The 22,184-nt window shown below is 44.5% G+C and overlaps 1 protein-coding gene and 1 long non-coding RNA gene across 5 annotated transcripts; both read right to left on the minus strand.

Moving 5' to 3' along the window:
- Positions 1-302: 302 nt before the first annotated feature.
- Positions 303-2,212, minus strand: LOC112478149. Its single transcript, XR_003045714.1, has 3 exons — positions 2,152-2,212; positions 544-603; positions 303-352 (listed from the first exon to the last, which is right to left on the minus strand). It is a non-coding gene; the product is annotated as an uncharacterized LOC112478149 (long non-coding RNA).
- Positions 2,213-5,360: 3,148 nt separating this feature from the next.
- Positions 5,361-15,951, minus strand: MON1B (MON1 homolog B, secretory trafficking associated). Of its 4 annotated transcripts, none has more exons than XM_025045340.1 (6): positions 15,765-15,951; positions 15,208-15,380; positions 12,948-13,277; positions 11,556-12,375; positions 11,037-11,184; positions 5,361-8,736 (listed from the first exon to the last, which is right to left on the minus strand). In XM_025045340.1, exons 2-6 carry the CDS (start codon positions 15,353-15,355, stop codon positions 8,527-8,529), a joined length of 1,656 nt encoding a protein of 551 aa, XP_024901108.1. In that variant the 5' UTR covers positions 15,356-15,380; positions 15,765-15,951; the 3' UTR covers positions 5,361-8,526. The 4 variants fall into 4 exon arrangements, with proteins under 4 accessions (XP_024901108.1, XP_006909774.1, XP_006909775.1 ...); XM_006909712.3 differs by having other exon boundaries at positions 15,779-15,948; XM_006909713.3 differs by lacking the exon at positions 15,765-15,951 and adding an exon at positions 15,580-15,699.
- Between the last annotated feature and the right edge of the window lie 6,233 nt (positions 15,952-22,184).

Raw genomic sequence — 22,184 nt, forward strand, 5'->3', positions numbered from 1 at the left:
TGAGCGGGGAGATGTCTAGAAATAAATAAATGTACCAAGTCAGATAGAAATAAAGGCTGGGAAGAAACAAGTCAAACAATAGTGTGAGTGACATAAGGTGGTATTCTGTTTTCACATGAGACCATCAAGGTAGGGTGAATTTGAGCTGAGAGCTAAAAGATGACTGGAGATAGCAAGAGAAATCTGGATTATAGGGAATAAGAGCAAAGCAGGTAGAGGGAACAGCCTGTGCAAGGACTCTGAGGTGTGCACAGGAATATCGGCAGGAATCACTTACAGGAGTCCAATTCCCTGTGCAGCGTCTCCCAGAGACCTTGGGCTTCTCCCAATTCTTCACTGGATTTCTTCTTTGCTGGGCCACAGAAAGGAAGAAGACACTGTGTGAGTACAGTCTCTAGCCTTGCTATTCTCTCGCAGATTGTGACATTGCACACTCTTCTTCAAACAACCTGGAGGGGGTTGGATTTTATAGATGAGGAAATGGAAGCATTCAAAGTCCAGGTCCTTCCTGGACAGCTGGCCAGCCTAGGACCCAGAATTTACCTTGCTGAAGCTCATTAATCCGATTAATCAGGTCTTCTATCTGTGGCTCCAGGCTTCCCTCTGCAGAAGGATAGATTGATCCAGAGAAGTCAGATGCCTGGCTGTCCAAGACAAATGGAGGGAGAGTGGGTATTGGCACTGTCTCTGCTGCTATTAATCAACAGGCATTTACTGACTGCCTGTTGTATGGCACGGGCTCTGTAAGAGACCCTTGCAGGGTTTACATTCTGGGTGAGAGATATGGACATTAAACAAAGATATATGCTATCAATGTGGGTGGCAGTAACTGCTGTAAAGGGAAATAAAGCAAGGGAATGAAGAGTGAAAGGGTAGAAGGTACTTCTTGAATTATGGAAAGGCCCCAGATGAAGAGAGGGATGGAAGCCCTGCAGTTCTGTGGGGGTGAGGGGTGTGGAGGGAGGAACCCTGACAAGCAGAGGGACAAGTGCATGGTCCCTTTAGTGGGAGCGAGGGAAGCACTTGTCCAAAGTAATGGCCGAGGGGCTGTTGTGGCAGGTCTGAGTATAGTAAGCAAGTGGGAAGTAGCAGGAGGTGAGGTGGGGGGAAGGGGAGGTACAGATCAATCAGGGCCTCCTGGGACATAGTGGAGGCTTCTAGATGTAATTCTGAGTGTGGTGAGAGCCAACAGAGACCTTCCGCCTGCCTCATCCTGTTAAAAGCCTGGCAGGACAGTTGTCACTTCTGTCCAACCAGACTGGTATTGGCCTCATTAGAGAAATGGGGGAAATACTGCTTTCATTTTGTGGGTGGCAGCTTTCAAGTTCTCAAGTGACAGGAGGTCACTTTCTCTTTAGTGGAGTTATCTCTACCTTCTTTCAGCCCCATTAGCAACGTTCTGTATGGACAAGCCTTCCTTCCCATCCATCTTGGCTTCAAGGTCAACAGCACAGAGTTGGGGCAAAAGACTTCCAAACACTTGCTACCAACCCTAGCATGCTGGTGTTAATAAGCTCAAGCCCTGGATTTTCCGAGGCCACCAACTCAAGCTCCTGCGTCTTCTAGGGCAGCGGGTACTTCCAAGGTGCTGATTATGACTAACCAATCCCCAGGAGTCTTCATTTTACCGGAGGTGGTCAGAGTCACTGCATTTCCAGTCCTGAAATTTCTCTGAAGATCTGCTCAGCACTGATGTAGGCTGGCTCCCAGGTCCCCCTCAACAAGCAAAGCAAGGGGCAAAGCCATTTGTATATAAAAAGGGTAGACAAAGAACATACACCCAAGAATGTATGTTTTAAAAATCTCCAGAAAAATACCCAAGAATCTAAAAATAATTGCTGCTGGCCTGTGGATCAGGGAAATGGATGGCGTGTGTGTGTGTGTGTGTGTGTGTGTGTTGTTCAAATATAGTATTTGTCTTGTGATCAAGTCAAAGGCTTTTGGCGGGTGGGAGGGGTCAGTGTGTAAGAGGGTAGGGCTTTCCCATCCCCTTATACTTCTTGAATTTTGAAGCTATATTTTTGGTTCAAAGAATAAATTGTCTTAGAGGGAGAAAGTGGAAGTGGATAATTTCCCAAGGTTGTGAGTTGAGGGGGCTGGGTTTGAGCCACATGCCTGACTCAAAACCCCAGATAGAAGGAGAGACATGACCTTTCTGCAGCTTTTTCACCATTGCCAGCAAGTCTTCAGACTTCTTCGAAGACTTGGTCTGCCCTGTGGAGATGAAAACCAGAATTATAGGATCCAGCAAGAGTGAGAGGGGACTAAGGAAAGGTCCAGGCCTTTCTAGTAAGGGAGAAGGGAGTCCTAGTGGGTTCTGCAGACAACCCTGGGCTAGAACTGAGAACAGGCTGAGGGCCAGGCTTCCAGCCAGAGCAGGGGCCCTGCAGGGCCCCATGCCTTCCTTGTCCTGGAGGTTTATGGTGTATGCTGGATGAATCAGGAACCCTAATGATCAATGTCTTTCTGAGAGGTCAAAGGACACCATGGATGTCCCCTTAATGGAACGCAGGGGTGAGAGAAGGGGAAGCACTTTTGTGCTGCTGCTGCTCAGAATCAGTATGAATTTCTAACCAGTGTGATAGGGCAGAAAGATTTCATATGAATTTCTTTAAAATCATTATAGGCTACGATTAGCAAATTCTTAAAGAATTTATGAGTCTAGGAAATAGTTATTAATGACTGCTAACATTGAAAAAAGACAATAAGGTATTATGAGCCTCCTGATGAAAGAACATAATGAAGGATTCTTGCCAACCCCCCTCCCCCCAAAAAAAAGGAATCTTATCAGGTTTCCATTTCTAAGTAACAAAAGGAAATATAAGGAGCAGAGAAACATGTTAAAGGATGCGATCAGCATTATAAGACTCTGGGAAACTCCACAGGACAATCTTGCAATTTTGTTTTTTCAAAAAATTAATTACAAAAAAGAAAAAAGAAGAAGGGAAACTATGATTAAAAGAAACTTGAGATATAAATCAATTGTAATGAACAAACCTTATTTGGATCTTGATTCAAATACACTTTTTACCATATGTGCCTCTATATATGTTTAACATGAGCCTGTGTTACTTTTAAAATAACAACAACAAATAACATCTTAAACTCTTGAAATCGATAACAAAAGGTCAAATCCCAGTGGTCCACTTCCCTCCAAAGAAAACTGGGCAGAGATTACAGGCAGCTCACAAATCACAAGATAGACAACAGATACATGAATAAGGGCTTACCCACAGTAGTATACAGTGAAAAGTCCCTTCTCTTCAGACCCTAAGTTCCTCAATTCCCCTCCCCAGAGGTTGCTAGTGTTACAAGCTTTCATGCATACTTGGAGGTAATTCAATTCAGATACAAGCATATGTTTACTCCTTCTATATAAGGGGCATCATGTCATAAATGGTGTGCCACAGTCTGTATTTTCCATCTGACAACGTATACTGGTGATCTCTTTATTGTTTTTAGTGACTATACTATAATTTAAGAGCCGCCCCCTACTGGTAGATATTTAGGTTGTTTCCCTTCTTTTTCTGTTCTAAATGCCACAGTGACCATCTTTATTAGTTTTCTTGGGCTGTAGAAACAAAGTACCACAAACTGGGGCTTCTTTTTGTGTGTGTCTGTGTCTTCACCTTGCATTCTATCTTCCTGTGTCCAAATTTCCCTCCTCTTATAAGGACACCAGTCATTGGATTAGGGCTCACCCTAATCCAGTATAACCTCATCTTTAGTTACATCTACAAAGACCCTATTTCCAAATAATGTCATACTTTGAGGTTCTGGTTGACAAGAAATTTGGGGGGTACACAATTCAACCCAGTACGCTATCCTTATACATTCTTCTTTGTGCACACATGGGAGTGTGTTATTGGATAAACTCCTAGAAAGCTACCTGCTGGATCAAAGGACCTGTATATTTTTAAATTTGACTGGTATTATGGAATTGCCCCCCACCTGTTTTGGGCAGGCCCAGAAAAGACTCCTTCCTCATAGTCTTACCAGCCAAGTATGTTTTCAACCTTTTTGATTTTTTGCCTATCTGATAGGTGAAAACAGTATCGCATTTCAAACTTTCTGGTGGTAAGTATCCAAAACTTACATCTTCTGGATCAGAAATTCCACTTCTAGGAATCTATCTTGAAATAATGAAGGATGGTGGGCAAGACGGTCATTGTTTCATTGTTTGTAATTTTAAAAGATAAAAGCACCCTAAATACACCTTAGCTGACTATAGCACACTCATAAGGTTAAAGTCTTTGCAGCCATTAAAATCACATTGTAAACCAGGGGTTCTTAACCTGAGCTTATTACATTTTGTTGAAATATCTGGTGGCATGTTCATTTTCTTTACATCTTTTTGTCTTGCCTGAAATATTTTACAAATTAGTATGCACTTATTTACTTTTGCATTTGAATTTTTAAATTACTTAATAAACAAATGTATAAGAATATGGAATAAAAAATAAAAGTCTCCTCTTATCAACAGCCCCTTCTCCAAGTCACTCCCCTTCCCAGAAGTAACCATTGACAACAGTTTGGTGAAGACACTCAGATCTTTCAGTAACATGTATTTCATGTATTGCTTTTTTACTTTCTTATCCAAGTAACATTCTAAAAACATTCAAACACTACAGAAATATGTGAAGTTAAAAATGAAACTATCCCTTCTCTCCTTGGCCATAAATCTCAGTGCTTTTCTCTGATATAACACTATTAATAGGGTGGTATGTTTCCTCTTGAGACTTAAAAATTTTTTAAATACTCTTAACATTTGGAAATTAAACAAAAAATTAAAGCTATTTGAATAAGGAGAGGTATTTGAGATTGTTTTCTTTTTAAATATTTCACTATGAAAATTTCCAAATGTACATGAAAGTAGGGCAGATATCACGATGAACTGATTTACTCATCACTCCAATCTGAGTCGTTAATATTCACGAATATTTGCTTCAGCCATGTTTTTCTTGTGCTGAAATATTTTCAAGCAAGCCCTAGCTTCATGACATTCTATCCCTAGATACTTCATTGTCTCACTACTTGAAGACAATCGCTTAGATGACTCCAAGCCTATAATCACAGCAAGATTAACAATCTTTGCTAATCACTGGATCTTTAAATTCATCTAATACCCAGGACATCTGTGATTTTCCCTGATTATCTCCATTTGTCTTTTATATCTGGCTTTTGCGACCATTTCTGTGAAAGCTCAATGTTTTTCTTCTTCCCTGTATTTCTAGTTTCTAGTTGTAGGGTAGGATTATGGGCGATCAGTAAATCTTTTAAATAATACTATTATCTTTAAGTTAATATCTTGATGAAAATTTTTTTAAAAATCTGTTACAAAACAGCCAACAGAGCATGAACCCCTTTTAAACATTTTATTTTGAAATAATTTCGGATGTACATAAAAGTTGTAGAAATAGACCGCAATGTTCCTATTTGTCCTTGTTATCAGGTTTCTCATTTTTGAGCATTTCTGTACCATTAATTACAGACACCATGGCCCATTATTCTTTAATGTTCCAGTGCATATTTCCTCTATACAAGGGAATCTACCAGGTAACCACTGTATAACCACCAAAACCAAGATGTTAATAGTAACAAATATTAAGATACTCAGATGCCATTCAAATTTTTCCCTTTCTCATGTTTTAAAATTATATAGTACTACTTATATTTTCCTAAAAGAAAAAACAAAAAATAAAAATAAAAAAATGCCTCCACTTCTGCGCAGCCCCCCAAACCCAAGTCCCTTGTTAAGAGTGCTTAGTTAGGCCTTTAGCCTATAGACATCTATCTGTGCAACACACAGGAACACAGTTGATACTTTTTTTCAGTCCAACTTGCATTCTTCTCATAAAAATATGATCTCTTTTGGAGCTCATTCTCTATAAATAAATCATGGTCTTATCCTTTTTAAATTAATTTTTAATTATTTTAAATCAAATAAAAAAATTTTTTTTTTCCTGCTGCTTAAAGAAGTCCACTATAAAGGCATTCCACAACATGCATGGATATACCTAAATTCACTCTCCATGATTTCTCCTTGTGTTTTGCTTTCAATGACAAAACTCCAATGACCCTTCCTTATCCGCACATGTGTATTCTGATTACCAAGCATGGTGACTTAAGAGATGAAATAGCACTTTGGATGCTCAAAATGTTCTGCCAAACTGTCTCTAGCACAGCCTCTACTGGTCAGCTCCTCCAGTAGTTAAGAGATGGCCTTTTTCTCCACAAAGTAATCAATACTAGATTATTATCCCTCCTTTTATAAAGTCAATTTTGATGGCTAGAAATGGGAACTTGTTATGCTTTTAAAGTTTCTCCATTGCTGGTGAATAACTTCAAGTTTGGTAAATTTGAAAGACTGATACTAAATTTTTCAGAACAGCATCAGCTATAGTGAGTGCTTAATAAATGAGGTCTATTTGCATCTCTCTCATTTCTGTCTCCATTGTTGAAAGCTGGCATTCAATGTGTGGCCCTAACCTAAGAGCTCTCCGTGTTAAAATTATTTCATTATTCATACATTAAACAAAGATAATTATCGAGCACCTACTATATGCCAAGCAGGCATTATTTGAGTGTTGGAGAAACAGCAATAAATGGTTCTCACACAGCTCACATGCTAGGACAATAAACAAGTAAATAGTCATTATTGTTGATGTCTGCATGGATAGGTCTGGAGAAATGCAATCCAACATGTTTATTAATATAGTGGTTTAAAGGCTGTGCAGGAAGAGGAGTTATAAAGGAGGGCAGAAAGTTGAAAACTGTTGAAACAGTGATGGGTATATGGGCATTCGACATGCTATTTTCTGAACTTGGGTACCTTTTGAAAATTCCTAGTTAAAAATGTGGCACAGTAGTGGATCACCGTCTTGAGAGATTTTGGTTAGACTGCAATTTCCACTTGTCTGTAGGACTTTTTTTCCCCTTCACTGGAGTGTGGGTGTCATTATCAAAACGCCCTGGAGAAAAGAAGCCGTCTGTGGGAGTGGCCATTGTCAAACAATATGTAAGAGTCCATGCAAAGTGTGGTATGCACTGGGTGTCAAATGATTTTGGAGAATTAACTTTCTTAGATGTGGAAGCAGCAGTGGTTTTTGTGAGAATGTCAACCAGCACTCGTTGCTTGAAGAGATGCATACTGAAGTCTTTAATCTATTGTTTACTTTAGAATACTAAGCAATATATCCAAAGAAGCTGACAAGGTGATCTACATGATGAGAATATACATGTTATCTCCCCTTTGAACAGTATTTTATAAAAAGCTTAAAATTTGACTTATTTTAGTACTTCTACCAATATTTCATTATTGTAATGGGACGAAGTCTCCCGCCTTTTGCCCCGGCTGGGAGAAGCCAGCTTGTCCTCATTACCTTTACCCGCCTCAGCCTCCTCTACAACTTCTGGCGGCTCCACTTCCAAAGGCTCCAACTTCCCCGCCATCTTCTAACGCGTGGCTTCTGCGCCTGCGCCTTGGACAACTGGTTGGGGAAATAAATCCCTACGAGCGTACACAGGCTCTGCAGTGCGCACGCGTGCAGTGCGCGTCCGCTCACCACTACCCGGTTGGCAGTTGGCTCCATGCGCCCCAACCCCAGGTTAGAGGAAACAAGGGCAGACCTAGGGTCTTAGTGGGTCGGGGAGTGAGTTCTGTGCGTACACATACAAACTCTACAAGGCTTCTCTCCCTCTCCAGGTTGCTTGTATTGTGCAGGTTGTGAGAAAGTCTGGGACAGATGTGCATGTATTATTCGGTGGTACACAGATGTTCGAATCCCTTTAAGTTCGCAAATCAACAGCTTGTGAGAGGTTCTCTTCATTTCATGAATGGGCAGAATAAGCCTTAGAAGCTAAATGTAACTCCTATGTAAAAATTCTGGCTTTCAGCCAACGTGTACAGCAAGGGGCTTTGTCCTGGGTTACACATACAGGTAGACTGGGGACCACCTTCCCATTAATATTAGCAGCAGCCAACATGGGTGACAGGGCAAAGATGAAGTACATGAAGGGTAAAAGAATGTCCATGTAGGGATTGGTTTAGGCATTTTATGTGCACAGGCTGGCCCTGTATTCCCAATTCCAGAACCCCTATGGGCCACCCAAAGAGACATTGGCCAGCCCTGGACACTCAAGGACTGAGAGGTCATTGAGGAGGCAGACTCTGGATGCAGGGAAGAGCCTAAGACTAGTAGATAGCTTGACAAAAACTGGAATGTCATCCAAGTAGAGGAGGTGAAGCAGAGGGAGGGGGAGAGGCCTAAGGATTTCTCCAAAGGTGGAGGTACATGAGGGAGCTGAGATGCAGCCTGCTTACCTGTGTGCAGTCATGTTGCCACCCATCTCTCATTTGTGGGCAGGTCCTCAGATCTTGCCCCATTGCACAGGGAGAGAGGGACCAGCCACAGACACCACCATCAACCACGTCCCACCCTGTCCACCTCATTTCCAGGGTGGAGACGGAAGGTAAAAGCCAAAGATGGTTATTCCCAGCACTGCCCAATCTGGAAGCTCTGCTTCTCAAGGTCCAGTGAACAAGCCGTTATGGGAAGCTTGGTCTGCAGAAGCAGCCGGGGCTGCTGGGGGTGTGGAGTACTTGGGTGGGTAACGAATGAAGAGCCGATCCTCCTCTTTCTTCACCCAGCGCAGGAGTTTGGTCACTACCAGGATGGCACCTGCCTTGGTCACCAGGGGGCTGAGGCAGGTATAGAGCTCAAATTTGGAGGTCACCTGTGGGTTTGAGGAGAGACAGTCAGTTGGGCTACAGGGGCTGTGCCCAACCCTAGCCCCGTGCCTGTCTCCTGTCTGGAAACACAGCTGGCACTCACTCCCACCTGGTCCTGCCTGGTCACTGGGCTAAAGCACATAAGCTGATATTGTGTCATGGATGGGCCAGAAGTTCTCAGTTGGGCCAAGGGATCATCTAGGTCTAGTGGCATCAATTGGGTTATGCTGGCTGTACGTGTGTGTGTACTCTCTGGACCTCAGTTCGCTCATCTGTGGCTGGGTGTAACAACGATGCTTAACATTTAATGAGCAATTGTTGTATATGAGCTCCACACACCTATGTTTTCATTATATGTAACCTGAACTTAATGTGAGGATTAATTCAATTTAATCTTCATACCAACATGAGAGACTTAACCTGATCTGATCACCAGCACCTTTCCGCACACTTCTCACTGCTCCCCTCCTGCGCCCTCTGTTCCAGCCGCTATAGCCTCAAACGTAAACCAGGCTCAGTTCCACCTCAGAGCATCTGCATAGTCCTTTCCCTCTGCTGGGTGGACTCTTCCTCCAGATACCCTCATGACCCACTACCTCCCCACTACCCCCAACTTAGATGCCATCCCCTGACCACCTAATTTAAAATCCTGGGCCTACCATATCTTGGTTTTGAACTACTACTCTCCACTAGAAAGTACAAGGGCTCCTAGGACAAACGGCTGATTTCATGGACTGGCAAAGAGAAAGTACAAGATGAACTTGGAACATCCTGTGCCAAAAAGTAAGAAGTACTCATGCAGTGATGGGGATATTTAGCTCCCACTGGCTAAATCAGAGACAATTCGAGCACTGAAATAAATGAAAGAAAAGACTTTTAGCCCACTGAATTACTGAAAAATCCATGAGACCAAACTGATATAAAATTAGAAATTCAATAGACAAATATAGGAAGAGGAAAAGTTCTTCCATAAGTAGAGTATCAAACAATAAGTGTAGAAGGAATGATAAGGTTAGAAAAAGCACCATCTTTAAACATCAGAGTGATAACTTGCAAGCAAGAATCATTAATGGATATTAAAAGTAATGGATGAAACACTGACATAGTCATCACATATATACTAATTACAAAGGAAGAAAATACTAACTTCATAGTGAAGTCTGGCCGACACCACTCTTAACTAAGTGATCAAAGTTATCATCATCAACAGTGGGACAAAATGACATCATGGGCCTCCTGATATGATGTAGAGAAGGGCACAACATCACTTCTGTGATATTCTTTCCCAAAATGCATAACCTCAATTTAGTCATAATATCAGAAAAACACAAGCTGAAGGACATTCTTCAAATGATTGGCTGGTACTCACCAAGGTCATGAAAGACAAAAAAGACTGAGGAACTCTTTCAAAATAAGCGAGAGTAGGAAGACATGGTAAATAAATCTAACATGTGATCCTGGACCAGATTCTGGACCACTAAAAGGATATCAGTGGGACAAGCGGTGAACTGTGAGTGAAGTCTGCGAGGTAGATGTAATTGTACTGACGCTAATTCCCTGATTTTGATAAATTCCAGTGGTCATATTAACATCTCAAGAAACCAGGTAAAGGAAGTGTTTATAGTAATTCTTTCTACCATTTTGCAACTTCTTTTTAAGTCTAAAATTGCTTGGAAATGAAAGTTAAAAAATTAAACACTTGGCCTAGAACAATTCCTGATAAACAATAGGCATACAATAAATGATTTAATAACTGTGCACTAAATGGAGCCTGGGGGAAGGTGTCATTGCCAATGAGGTCACCTTAACCAAACACCCAGAAGAGCTGACCTTTAATAGAAAGTGAGGCAGAGAACTCTGAAAAGACCCCAGGGAAGAATAACCCAGGTAGAAGGCACAGCATGGAACCAAGCCTGTGGTGTTCAAGGAGTGCTAGGGACTCATGAAGTCAAAACTGAGCTGGTGCCTGCAGACATATGGGTGGGCCTAAAGGGAAAATGAGAAATAAGCAGGCACAGTGATCGTTGTTAATGGGGCCTATTGAAAGTTGAAGACACTACTGGTTGCTAAAGAGGGAACAGCAAACAGAATGATGGGGCTAATGGGAGGTTTGGAGGATTGGTCCTTATGGGTTTCAAAGATGTGTGTGATGGCAGGGACAGTGTTAGAGGCAAAAGCATACATACTCCAGGCAAAGGCGTAGTGTGCTTGATGAATGGAGTTCGTTATGGTCGAAGGGGATACAATGGAGGGAAAGGAGGCTTGAAGTGGGGAATTAACCCCTTTAGAGTCCTACCCAACTCACCCAGGCCAGCAGTGTCTCCTTCTCAGCCACATGGTAAATGAGGCGCAGGGGTCGGGAGGTACTGTGGAGGCGCGCATGCAGGCGGTGGTACAGGTCTGACAGGCGCTGCCGTTCCTCCTCTCTGCTGTACGGGGCCTCTAGCTCAGGGCTGCAGTGATGGAGGGAGGTGGGGACAGGGTCAATCTAGGGCTTTCTTGGCTGGCCCATCTCCCCTCAGTCTCGGAAGTTCAATTAAGTTACAGAGCTGAGCCTTTCCCATCAGGCTTTAGGAATCTCAGTGGTTGGAGGCCCAGCTTCCCCATCAAACTTAGGGATTCCTTGAGTACTGGGGCCCTCATCTCCATCAGAATAAGGGATTCCTTGAGACCGGTAGCTGAGCCTCGCTCATCAGAGATTCCTTCTATTCCATCTTTCTAGAGCATCGCTGGCTCTCTTTCCCAAGTCATGTTATGAGATGCTGAACATTCCACTTAGATAAGCCTTCTCGCCTGGCCAATTGTCCACGGGGTCATGACCTACCTGGTAAACTGGGGCAGCTGGCGGTGATGGTCGGGGATGTCCAGTGGCTTATAGAGGAAGTGCCGGAGACCAGGTGCCCCCACAGCCTGTACACTGTAGGCAGGGGCATTGGATGATGGGACATTAGAGAAGCCGGCAGCCTCCCCAAGGGCACGCATTGCACCCAGGGTGTGCATGCCGTCTTCAACCAGGCGTCGACAGGTGGCCATGTCATGGAAGGCCTCGGGGTCGGTGCCAAGCAGCAGCAGACAGACAGGCATGGTATTCAGGCGGGCCACGTATGCATAGAAGAAACCATCAGGGTTGAAGCGGGGCAGGCACACAGGTGCCCATGCCTCTCCCGCTGCGAAGGCTGGTGCACCCACCCAGTTGAGCAGCAGTTGCAGGTCGGCTGGGTCCAGCCGGCACTCAGCCAGCACAGTCCGCTCCTGCGCTGCTGTCACCAGTTGACCACCCACTGCCAGCACTGATAGTGCCAGGCCGGGTGCTGTGCAACGTCGGAGCAGTACACCTAGTGCTTCCCGCAGTGGGCGAGCAAGGGGCACACAGCGCACAGCGCCCAGGAGCAGGGCACCTGGGTCCCGCTCTACGCTGTCTAGAAGCCGGTCCAGTGTGCGCTCTGAGCCGGCCAGCAAGCGGCGAAGGTCATAGTTCTGCTTACGGGCGAAGATGCGGGCCACGCTTGCACGTGTCAATGTGCTCACAATCTGTGCGTGCACAGCTAGCAGCTCCCTCCGCAGCTGGGCTGCTGACTGAGGAGTCCTTGATACAGCCACCAGCAGCAGTGGGCCCTGCTGTAGGAACACCAGCTTGTGGTCCTCTAGGGGAGAGAAGAGATGGGGCAGGGGGTAGAAAAGAGTCAGTGGTGACTGGAGGGGGTCAGGTGAGGCTCTTCCACCCTTTTCCTGAACACATACAACTCTGGCCTGAGCTTGCACATTCACTCTGTGGACACTGGACCAGGGTATAAGGACGAGCTGGTGGAATCTGATCATTTGTAGAGGCAAGATGGGATGGTCAAGGAATCAGGTTAGACACACGGCATGAAGTAGGGCAAGATGGAACAAGAACTGACACACAACCAGAAAGGCACACAACTCAGACACACAGCCCCCAAAATCATACTCTCAGATAAAAAAGGAAGTATCCAGCCAGTCACTTAGATCCCAGTGACTTAATCACTCAGAACCCAGAAGGCCAAACAAATAGATGGACACAACCCCCGCAGGCCCCCTTTCAGATGCTTGGCCAACCACACACACACACTAACCCACCCCTGGGTGGCTGGACAATGCCCCAGGAAGCCAGACAGACAGACTTACAGATAGCCAGCCAGCCATATCTATATTCCCAGTCATTGTCCACTGTTCTGCCTCCTGACTCTTTGCTCACCAGCATAAATGGCGCGGATGGCATCTCCTGCACTCTGCACGAAGGACACGAGGGCTGTCATCACACCCATGGTAGTCGACAGTGCCTCCACACTACCATACCTTGAGTAGATGGGCTTGCCTGCCTCACTCAGCACAAACACATGCTTTCGCTTGCTGCGCCAGTCCTCGTCACTGGGGTCCCCACCCTGGCCTCCAGAATCACTCTCAGAGTCACCCGTGGGACTATTTTCAGAGGCTGCAGGATCCCAGAGTCCACAGGTATATGATGAGGCCTCTGACTGGGGCAGTGGTGACAGCATGCCAGGTGGCTGGTCTTTGGTCTCAGATCCTGAAAGGGAGGCCCTGGTAAGTCATGTGCATGTGGACTCCCACTAAGTCCATGTGCCCAAGGACCCACCAAATCCCTACCAGCCCCAGTGACCCCTGATGCTGACAGACTGCAAGGTACCTCCTCTGCCCCTCACTTGTATACATGACCTTAAAACTCAGATAATCCAATCTCTCATTATCATAATTGCACCCTCTATTTCCCTAGATACCAATTATTCCCTTTTCAATAACTGCCGTTCCCAAGTCTTCAAAGCACCCCATTGCCTCTGAATGACCTTCATCTTCAACGATCCCCCATTAATACCTCTAACTCCTCACTTATTCTCCTGTTATCTACTCGTCCTTCAATGGCAACCACTACATCTACTTATATTTGGGTCTTAGAATGCTCCCCGCTCCCACAACCATAACCTCTTATTTAGTCTCACTGATGTCCACTAATCCCTAATGATCCCATTAACTCTTCTGATCACCCATTTATATTCTTGGTGATGACCACTAATTCTCTCAATGACTGCCATGAATATCCACCAACAACACCCAGATCTTTAGGACTCCCTTAACCCCATATGTAATCCTAATGCTGTTCACTAACATTCCAATGACCCCACGTTAACATCATTAATACCTGGGTCTTCAATGACCTTCAGTGACTGCCCTGACCCACATTCTATTCTATTCTATGTCCACTCCATCCCCACCATGACCACCACTAACACCCAAGACTTCTAGTGACCTCTGCTGACTCCACCAACCCTCTTTTATACTATTCTCTCTTCTCCCCAGTGATCACTATTAATCTCGACTAACACCCAGGACTTCAGGGACCTCCACTGACTGCCCTGACCCCCCTTTTATTCTCAGTGATATCCAGTCCCTTTCCTACAATAACCACCATAATATACAATAACACACAGGATTTTAATAATGACCTCCACTGCCCTTCCCCATGATCATAATTAACAATCACCAATGAAACCCATGATTTCCTTGCCTCCCCTGCTGACTCCCTAGATACCTCTCCCATTTATTCCAGTTAATTTCCACTGATCCCCCAAAGACAACCATTATTATCCACTGGCAACTATGTCTCAACAATTTTCCCATAAAATCCTAATGACCTCATATTCCCTCACTGACTCCACATGCCCCCAATTACCTATTTCCTCCTCCCAATAACTGCCATTGCTTGCCAATAATTCCTAAGTTTTCAAAGATTTTGCCCCCATTTATTCTCAGTGATGTCCCCTGATCCTTCCCAATGATCTCATTAACACCCATTAATTCCAAAGTGGTCTGTGAGCAATGGTTCCCCAATGACTCTCATTGGTTCTCCACAGAATACCTTTACGCATCCAGCTGGGTCTTTAGAGACCCTCCTACTGGTCCTCTGACTCTCCAAATAATCTCATTGATGTCCACTGCCTCCCCACCAATGACTACCATTAACATCCACTAATATCTGTTTCCTTAAAGAATGCCTCAGACAACTCGCCATTATTTCTCAACGATGTAAATACTCTGCGTGCACACTGGCTCCCATTGATCTCTTTCCCAACTTCAATGACTCAGGTAACACTCCAACCCCCACAAACACTGATTTCTAAGTAGTCCACCTTTGCCCCTATTAACTTTCTTTTGGTCAATCATTGACCTAAACATCCTAAATCCCCAATGCCCACTTTGACACCAACTGATCCCTTTTTGATTCCTCAAAGACCTACACTCATTCCAAGTCCCTAGTGAGCATTCATTCCTCAATGATTTAAACTACAATGTGGGTCAACAATTACCTCCTATGGACCCGGCTATGGTTTAAGCTACTTCTGTGAGTCCCCAAAGACTCTTTACTGGTCCCTCATTGTACTCTCTCAACAATGACACCCCCTATAGAGTCCTTCCACGACCCTGGTGAGGGGAAAGCATACCTGTTTCCTCCAGGCCCCCGTCTCTGGGATCTGGCAGGTCCTCGTGAACCCCTCCACCCTTTCCAGCCTCCTCACTGGTGAACCGCGTGTCCTCCAAGTCCTCCGCGTCCCCGGGGGCTGGGGCAGCAGTGTCTCCTCCGGCCTCCATCTGCACATCCCGGTGGGGGAGGGAACTGAGGGTGAGGGAAAGCAAAAGAAACTTAAAAGCCTTTACTGAGCCTGGCCCTTGTACACACTCTTCTTAGTGCTCGTTTCCCCTCGGTTTTTAAATGGGACGAGACATTAAAAAACATGACCGAACACGTGCACCCTCCAACACTCTTCTAAAAGGAAGCCTCTACCGAGCCTCAGGAAATAAAGATACATAAACACCTGTTTTAACCCGGTATCTCAACTGGCCAGGTACCATTACTTCCCGTAGCCACGGTAGCATCACACTTCCGGATGCGCCTGCTGTCTTGCCACACTTCCGGGTGCGACGCAGCTCTGAAGCAACTTCCTGTTGCGGAGTTTCATTCGCTCCCCGCGGCGCCTGACCCCCCTCTCCCACCGCTCACCGGTGGTCCCTCACCGTTGAGATGGCGCGCGCCACTCCCAGATATACGTCGGATTTGGCTGGGAACCCAGCGAGCCCTCTCTGCTCTCCTCTTCACCGCACCCGCTCGCGCGGCTTCCGGAGGCCAGCCGGGCCCAAGTCTCTTACTGAAGGCTGTCCGCGCGAGGGGGGCGCGGCTCACGTGCAGCCAATCCGGAGCACGGAGGGCGCCAGCGCCGTGCAACCCCCACCTTTTTGCGTTGTACCTCTACCAGTACTGTGCGTTGGATGGGGATTGCACCCGCCCATTCCTTGACTGACACTTTCCCCGACCCAATCGAAGGCTCGAGGTAATTCCCCCACTTCACTCGAGGATGTTCGCAGCCTAAGCAATGACAGATACCGTGCCGGACCAATAGACGCGCTTCCCCAGAGTCGAGGCAACTTCACCCTCCCTTACCTACCAGGAAAGGCTGGGGGATGAGGACAGAGTAGCGTCTGGGCAGAATGCTTGACGGACGGTCGCTGCTTCCAATAAGAGTGCGGTGCGCAACCTGGCCAGCGTATGGGACTCGGCTGCTAAAGCGGGAGGTGGGCCTCTCAGAAGGAGGGAGAATTTCATGAGTCTCCTAGTCAGCCAGGCAAAGGACTAGCGGCCTCTGGAAAAAGGGAAACGCTAGCGGTGGACCTCCTCACGGCGCAGGGCAATGTGCAGGCTGATCAGGGCTTACCCAGACAGGCAAAAGGCCGAGCTGACTTCTCTTTGGAACACAGGGCCCTGTGGGCGGAGCTATTCAGATTAAGAATCCAGGTCTGACACAGGCGAACGTGAGCGTGGCCTCGAGAGGCTTCTGGGTCGCGTTGTTTGGGGGAAACGTCCCTCTAACCTTTGTGTGCCACTATTGGCTGGGCAAGGGCCCGCCGCCCGTCCCTGGGATCCGCCCCCCTGGAAAGCGTCAGTATAGAAAGAGGGGCGCTGCGGCTGGATCTGCTCTTTTTAATCTGGGTGGCATTAGAGTGGTCGTAGCAGACTATTTTAGTGTGAGGACTAGCGTGAGTGTGGACGCACCTGCTTTGGACTCTCTTCCGTGTTCTGAATGTCTCTGCCTGAGACTCCTTGTCTCTGAATCTACTTCTGTCTCTGCGTCTTCATCTGCCTCTCTTACTGTGTCTGTCTTTGTATCTCTGTGTGCCCTCCTTTCTCTCTTCAGCTCGTTCTCTCTCTTCCTCTTTGTCTCTCTCACATCGCTCTCTCTTGGTCTCTGGCTTCCCACATTCTCTTCCTGGGCAGCAGAGTGGCACCTGTCTGAAGCCTCCCAACCCCCGACTGGGTCGGGGGGGGGAGGCATAGCTGTCGCCTGCAGGATTCCCCTTTACATTGGAGAATCTTAGAAGAAATAGACTCTGATCACTCCTCAAGAGACTGAGGGGTAAACTCTTCCATCCCTTCACAATAGGGGTTGTCTGCATTGTGACTCCCTTTCCCTCTGCCTGCTGTGCTTAATTCCATGGTTTTTGTCGTGTCAGTGAGAATATGATTTTTCATGAATCAATATCATCGGGTAAACAAACCGATTCTTCCCACCAAAATACAACATTAAAAAACCAGCCCTGGCCAAAAAAGAATGGAGTGAGTTTCTGGAATCCAGTAAATCCTGGTAAAATAGTAAGACCCTGGATTCACATAAATACTCTTCAATCCTCATTACAGAGGATCGAGGCAACTGCAGGGTCCTTGAATTCATTTATATGACTGCTAAGAAGAATAACTGTGCTTATATTCAAAAGTGGGCATCCCCGATGAGAAATTCCTCATTTGAAGTGAGTTGATCAGTCTCCAGATACTTGCCCTCTCACTCTGCATGAACACTTCCCTGTTGGGCCCCACCCACAAGCCCAGGAAAGAGTCACTTTTTATGCATATTTTCTGTCATGAGGTCACTAGAACATTATGTTCCCAAGACTGAACAATCATGTCTACTTCTGTGCTTGCCCCAGGATGTCTTGAGCCTCTGGAACTGACAATTCATAAGCCATCTTAGAAACTTATTTGTGCCTATCTGGATACATGGTGCTGACTCTCATGCTATGGATTCTTTTCCTTCTAGACTTCCTAAGTGCTAGGGAATTGAACTTGAATATATAATGTATGAATTGGGGTGGGAAGAGGAACATTGCCCGAATATACCCACTTACTCTAACACATCAAATTCTCCAAACTTCTAGTGTTCCTTGAGACATCATTATTTTCCAAACTTTCCAAGCTCCTCAAATCCCAAGTTCTCCATGAGGCTCAAATCCCCATGCCTGCTTAACTCCCCAAAGCCACCACCTCATTAACTTCAAGTTATCAAGTTATCAAGCCCTGAAACACTCCTCCAAGTTCCTCACCCCCCTCCCCACAAAAAAAACCAGCCAATTTCATCAAAATTCTCCAAATACACCCATGTCCCCTAATTCCACACAGTCCACATGACAAAATCTCCAAGCCCGTGCACAACTCCAAATTCACAATCCTTTTCAATCTCCTGGCTTCTTCAAATCAAAACATTCAACTTCCCCCAAAATATGCACCTTCAATTTCTCAAAGCCACTGATCTCTCCAAGCAAGTAACCCTAGCATACAAAACTGCTCACATACCAGTCCCCACAATCCTACCAGACTATGGATGTCACCAGCCTTTCCAAACCCTCCCACCTTCCCAAGACCATCCAGTACGGTGAGTTTTGAAGTGTTCTCCATGGACTATCTCTTACTCTGGGTGCTGGTAAGAGGGGTTGTAAACAACAACAACAACAAAAATCATGCTAGTGTATACCTATCACATGCACACATATCTTTATTTGGCCTATATAGCTGTGGATGAAAAAAAGGGTTCTATGGAAAGTAACCTCATGGGTGATCTCGTCCTAAATTCCTGACTAGGTAGGTCATGGTGGATAGTCACTTCTCAGTCATATAATTCTTTACTAAAAGGCTTATCTTTGTCTTAAGCAAGCGCCGTCCATTGTTTCTGTGCATCTGAGTTAACACACCTTTGAAATGCCCCTTTTCAGACTCCTCCTTCTAAAACATGCAAGAAAGCACATAAGCTTAATAATCCTGTAATACAATCACCCTCTTACTTTCTCTCACCTTCATGTAATCCTCCTTAGTTCCATCCTTAATCTCAAATGCATAAAAGAAACTACAATCTGCTATTTTTTGGAAGAATTTATCTCAGTCTGTTGAGATCTTGCTTCCAGGTGTGTACTCTGTTTGGCTCAAATAAATTTTTATAAACATTCTCTGCTTCCGTAAATCTGGAAAAAAATGTACATCCTTGATTTATGGTACTAGATGATGCCCCAGGATCACTCTACCTTTTCCCTGCTTCAGCTCTATATTCAGCCATTTCTCCCAGGTGCTGCACTGTCACATCCTACTGAATTATTTCCTAATGCAGCGCCTTTCAGGGGCTTCCCACTAAGTCAATAACTAGAAAAAAGTCATAATATATCCCAGCCAGGGACATGTTGAGCCCGCTAGTAAAATAGGGACCATATCTCAATATAATCGTAGTACCTGATGTCATGTACTGGCAAGAGCCAGGGAGTGGGCATGAGACCAGAATCTAAGGTTGCTAGTCAAGTGGCATTATAGTTTAAATTTGGATGGGGGTGCCCGTAGATACAAGATTTAATACCACAGCATGAATTGCATCGGATGATGTGAACATGTTTCTAGGATGGCTCCTAGAGTTATGGAATGACTAAGTACTTGATGGAGAAATGCCAGAATTGCCATGGCAGACAGTAGAAGTAGGAAACATAGACCCCTTGAGGTAGGCATGTTAGAGAGGATAAACTGTGTAAGACCAGGTAATTTTTTGCCCAGGCATATGAGGGCCACTATTATGCCTTGTAGTGTTTTTGAACAATGCTTGACTCTTTTCTGACCTGCTCTCCTGTGCTGACTTCCACATTAGATGAAACAGATGGACAACTTGCATCAGTCTTTCAGGTACCTCCCAGAAAGGTTCGAATAGACACACCAATAATTTGCAAATAATGTCTGCTCTCTTCCTTCCTGATTCAGGGACAAGGGGGCCTCTCTGGGAATGTGTGTGGCTATTGCTTTAAAGCTACTGCACAGCTGGGGAGGGGTGGAACAAGGGCAAGGAAAATCACCACAGAACTTTTCTACAATTTTGAAGTCACATTTTGTCTTGATTTAGCATTTGTACAGTTGCTGTAAGTTGTTCATTATTTTGCAGAGATATGATAAAATTGGTTCTGACATTTTCTGCTTGTTTTTTGATGTGTCTGTGGGGAGATGAGAGCTTGGAGCTGCATACTCTGCCATTTTGCTGACATTACTCCTCCAGATATTGGTTTTTAAATACCATTCTCTGATTTAAAAAAAATATGGGCTTTGCAAATGGGTATAGAAGCCAACATGAAATTGTTCCCAATGGGCAAAGCTGAAACTACTTGAGGAAACACATAAAAAATATTAATACTGCATTATAACCCAAGAAACAAAACAAATATCCATGAGTCCATAGATGAATATTTGAACAAATAAATAGATGGGGGAATGGGGGCTGATCTTTCTTATGGAACAATTTGAATTAACTCCAATTCCTTTCTCTCCCCTGGAATGTCAGCTGAAATTAGTGAGTTGCTTCCAAGGGATAGGGTGTGGAAAGGGAAAATAAAAAGTGGCTTTACAGTGGAGAGACCTGGCAGAAACCACCTCAACCACGTGATCTAGGTTAACAACACCAGAGATACCACGTGTATGTAATGTGCCCCTGATGTGATTTGATGAGAAGGGCACTTCTTTCTGGCAGTTTTTTTTTTTCCCATGAAAACCATAACCCCAGTTTAATAATGAGACTATGGGAAACACATGAAAATTGAGGGACATTGTACAAAATACATGACTGATACTCTTTAATTTTTCTAAGTTATGGAAAATAAAGGACTAAGAAACTGTCATAGATCAGAGGAGACTAAAGAGACAGTGTGACTAAATGGCATGATATTCTGGATTAGATTCTGGCACAGAAAAAGAAAAGTAGTGGAGAAACTGGTAAAATCTGAATAGAAGCTGTCATTTAGTTAATAGTATTGTACCCATGTTAATCATTCAGTTTTAACAAATGCACCCTGGTTAAGTGAGATGTTCTTATTAAGACAAAGTAGATGAAGGGTATAAAAAATTCTATGTAACAACTTAGAACCTTTTCTGAAAACCTAAGTTTATTCTAAAATCAAAACTTGAATAGAATAAAAAAATAAAGAGAGAATACACTATTTTTGAAAGACTCTGGACAATTTTGAAGTTAATAAATTATGTTAAAATGAGGAATTGAATCAATTGCCCAAAATATTAATTGTTCAGACTTCACTTATGCTGTATATCCTCTACAATTCCAACCTGTGTTGGCATCTTATAGTGTTTTCTCAGTGTTTGTGTTTTTTTGTTTATTTTTTGAAACATGTTTTATTTTAAAGCTGTCAGTTTTATTGATAATTGCCTTCATATTTTGTGCCTTTTGTATCTTGAAGTCCTAAAGATATTCTCCTTTGTGTTATCACAAAAGTTTAAAAAGCTTTGTGATATGGGAACTAGAATATCCTCCTTTCTCTCACCCAAAGGTTCTTGGTTCATCAAATCATTTAGGAGAGGTTCAGGGCATGTCAAGTGGAGTTTGATTCCAGGCCTCTTGGAATCTACTCCTTAGACCACACTGTTTTGCTTTGGGTGGAGGGAGGAGATGATAGGAGTCTGGGAATGAGAAGGATTAGGGTCAGTCCTGAGGTTGCTGGATGAATAAGAGATAAAAGATTAATTAAGAATTCAGAGGATCAAGGGGATTTTTCATCAAGGTGGAGTTTATCATCCTGAGATTTAGTTCTGTAAATTTTATTGATGCATCTACTACGTACAGAAAGTGAACAAAACTTAAGTGAACAATTCAATGAACTTTCACAAAATTACCCCAGCTCGTCACCATTTTTCACATCAAGGAACCAAACATCCTAACCCTACAGTAAAAGGACAGGCTGAAGTAGCCCTTGGGTTCAGAGTTGAGAGTGGGCTGGCTGGAGGGCTCTGGATGGAAACTTAAATGGGCTGGGGGAGTTCTTGATTCAGAGTTGTTGTTAGTGGACTAGATTGGAGAAGGTTCATTGGACTTGGAGTTGGATGGGCTTGTGGGGTCATTGAGTGAGACGGTGGAGTTGTGTCGAGAGGGGTTATCAGATGGGCTGGAGGAATTGTTGAAATTCAGGTTGTAAGTGGGAAGGTATACATCAGAATTCACCTGGGGTGAGGGGACAGCATTAGGCTGCACACCAACTTAGGTCCATTGCCAGTGATCAGATTCTGAAAGGACACATGTGGAGGATATGGGTTTCCTTCCCATATGTGGTCACAGCTTCTTTGTTTTCA

This window comes from Pteropus alecto, unplaced genomic scaffold, assembly GCF_000325575.1.
Source record: "Pteropus alecto unplaced genomic scaffold, ASM32557v1 scaffold42, whole genome shotgun sequence".
NCBI lineage: Eukaryota > Metazoa > Chordata > Mammalia > Chiroptera > Pteropodidae > Pteropus > Pteropus alecto.

Excerpts from the sequence above, each read along its gene's own strand:
- MON1B (XM_025045340.1), bottom strand. The coding sequence starts at position 15,355 with ATGGAGGCCGGAGGAGACACTGCTGCCCCAGCCCCCGGGGACGCGGAG. Across the intron at positions 11,185-11,555 it reads CAGCTGCCCCAGTTTACCAG|CCCTGAGCTAGAGGCCCCGT; the intron begins GTAGGTCATGAC and ends CCATCACTGCAG. Across the intron at positions 8,737-11,036 it reads AGGAGACACTGCTGGCCTGG|GTGACCTCCAAATTTGAGCT; the intron begins GTGAGTTGGGTA and ends TCAAACCCACAG.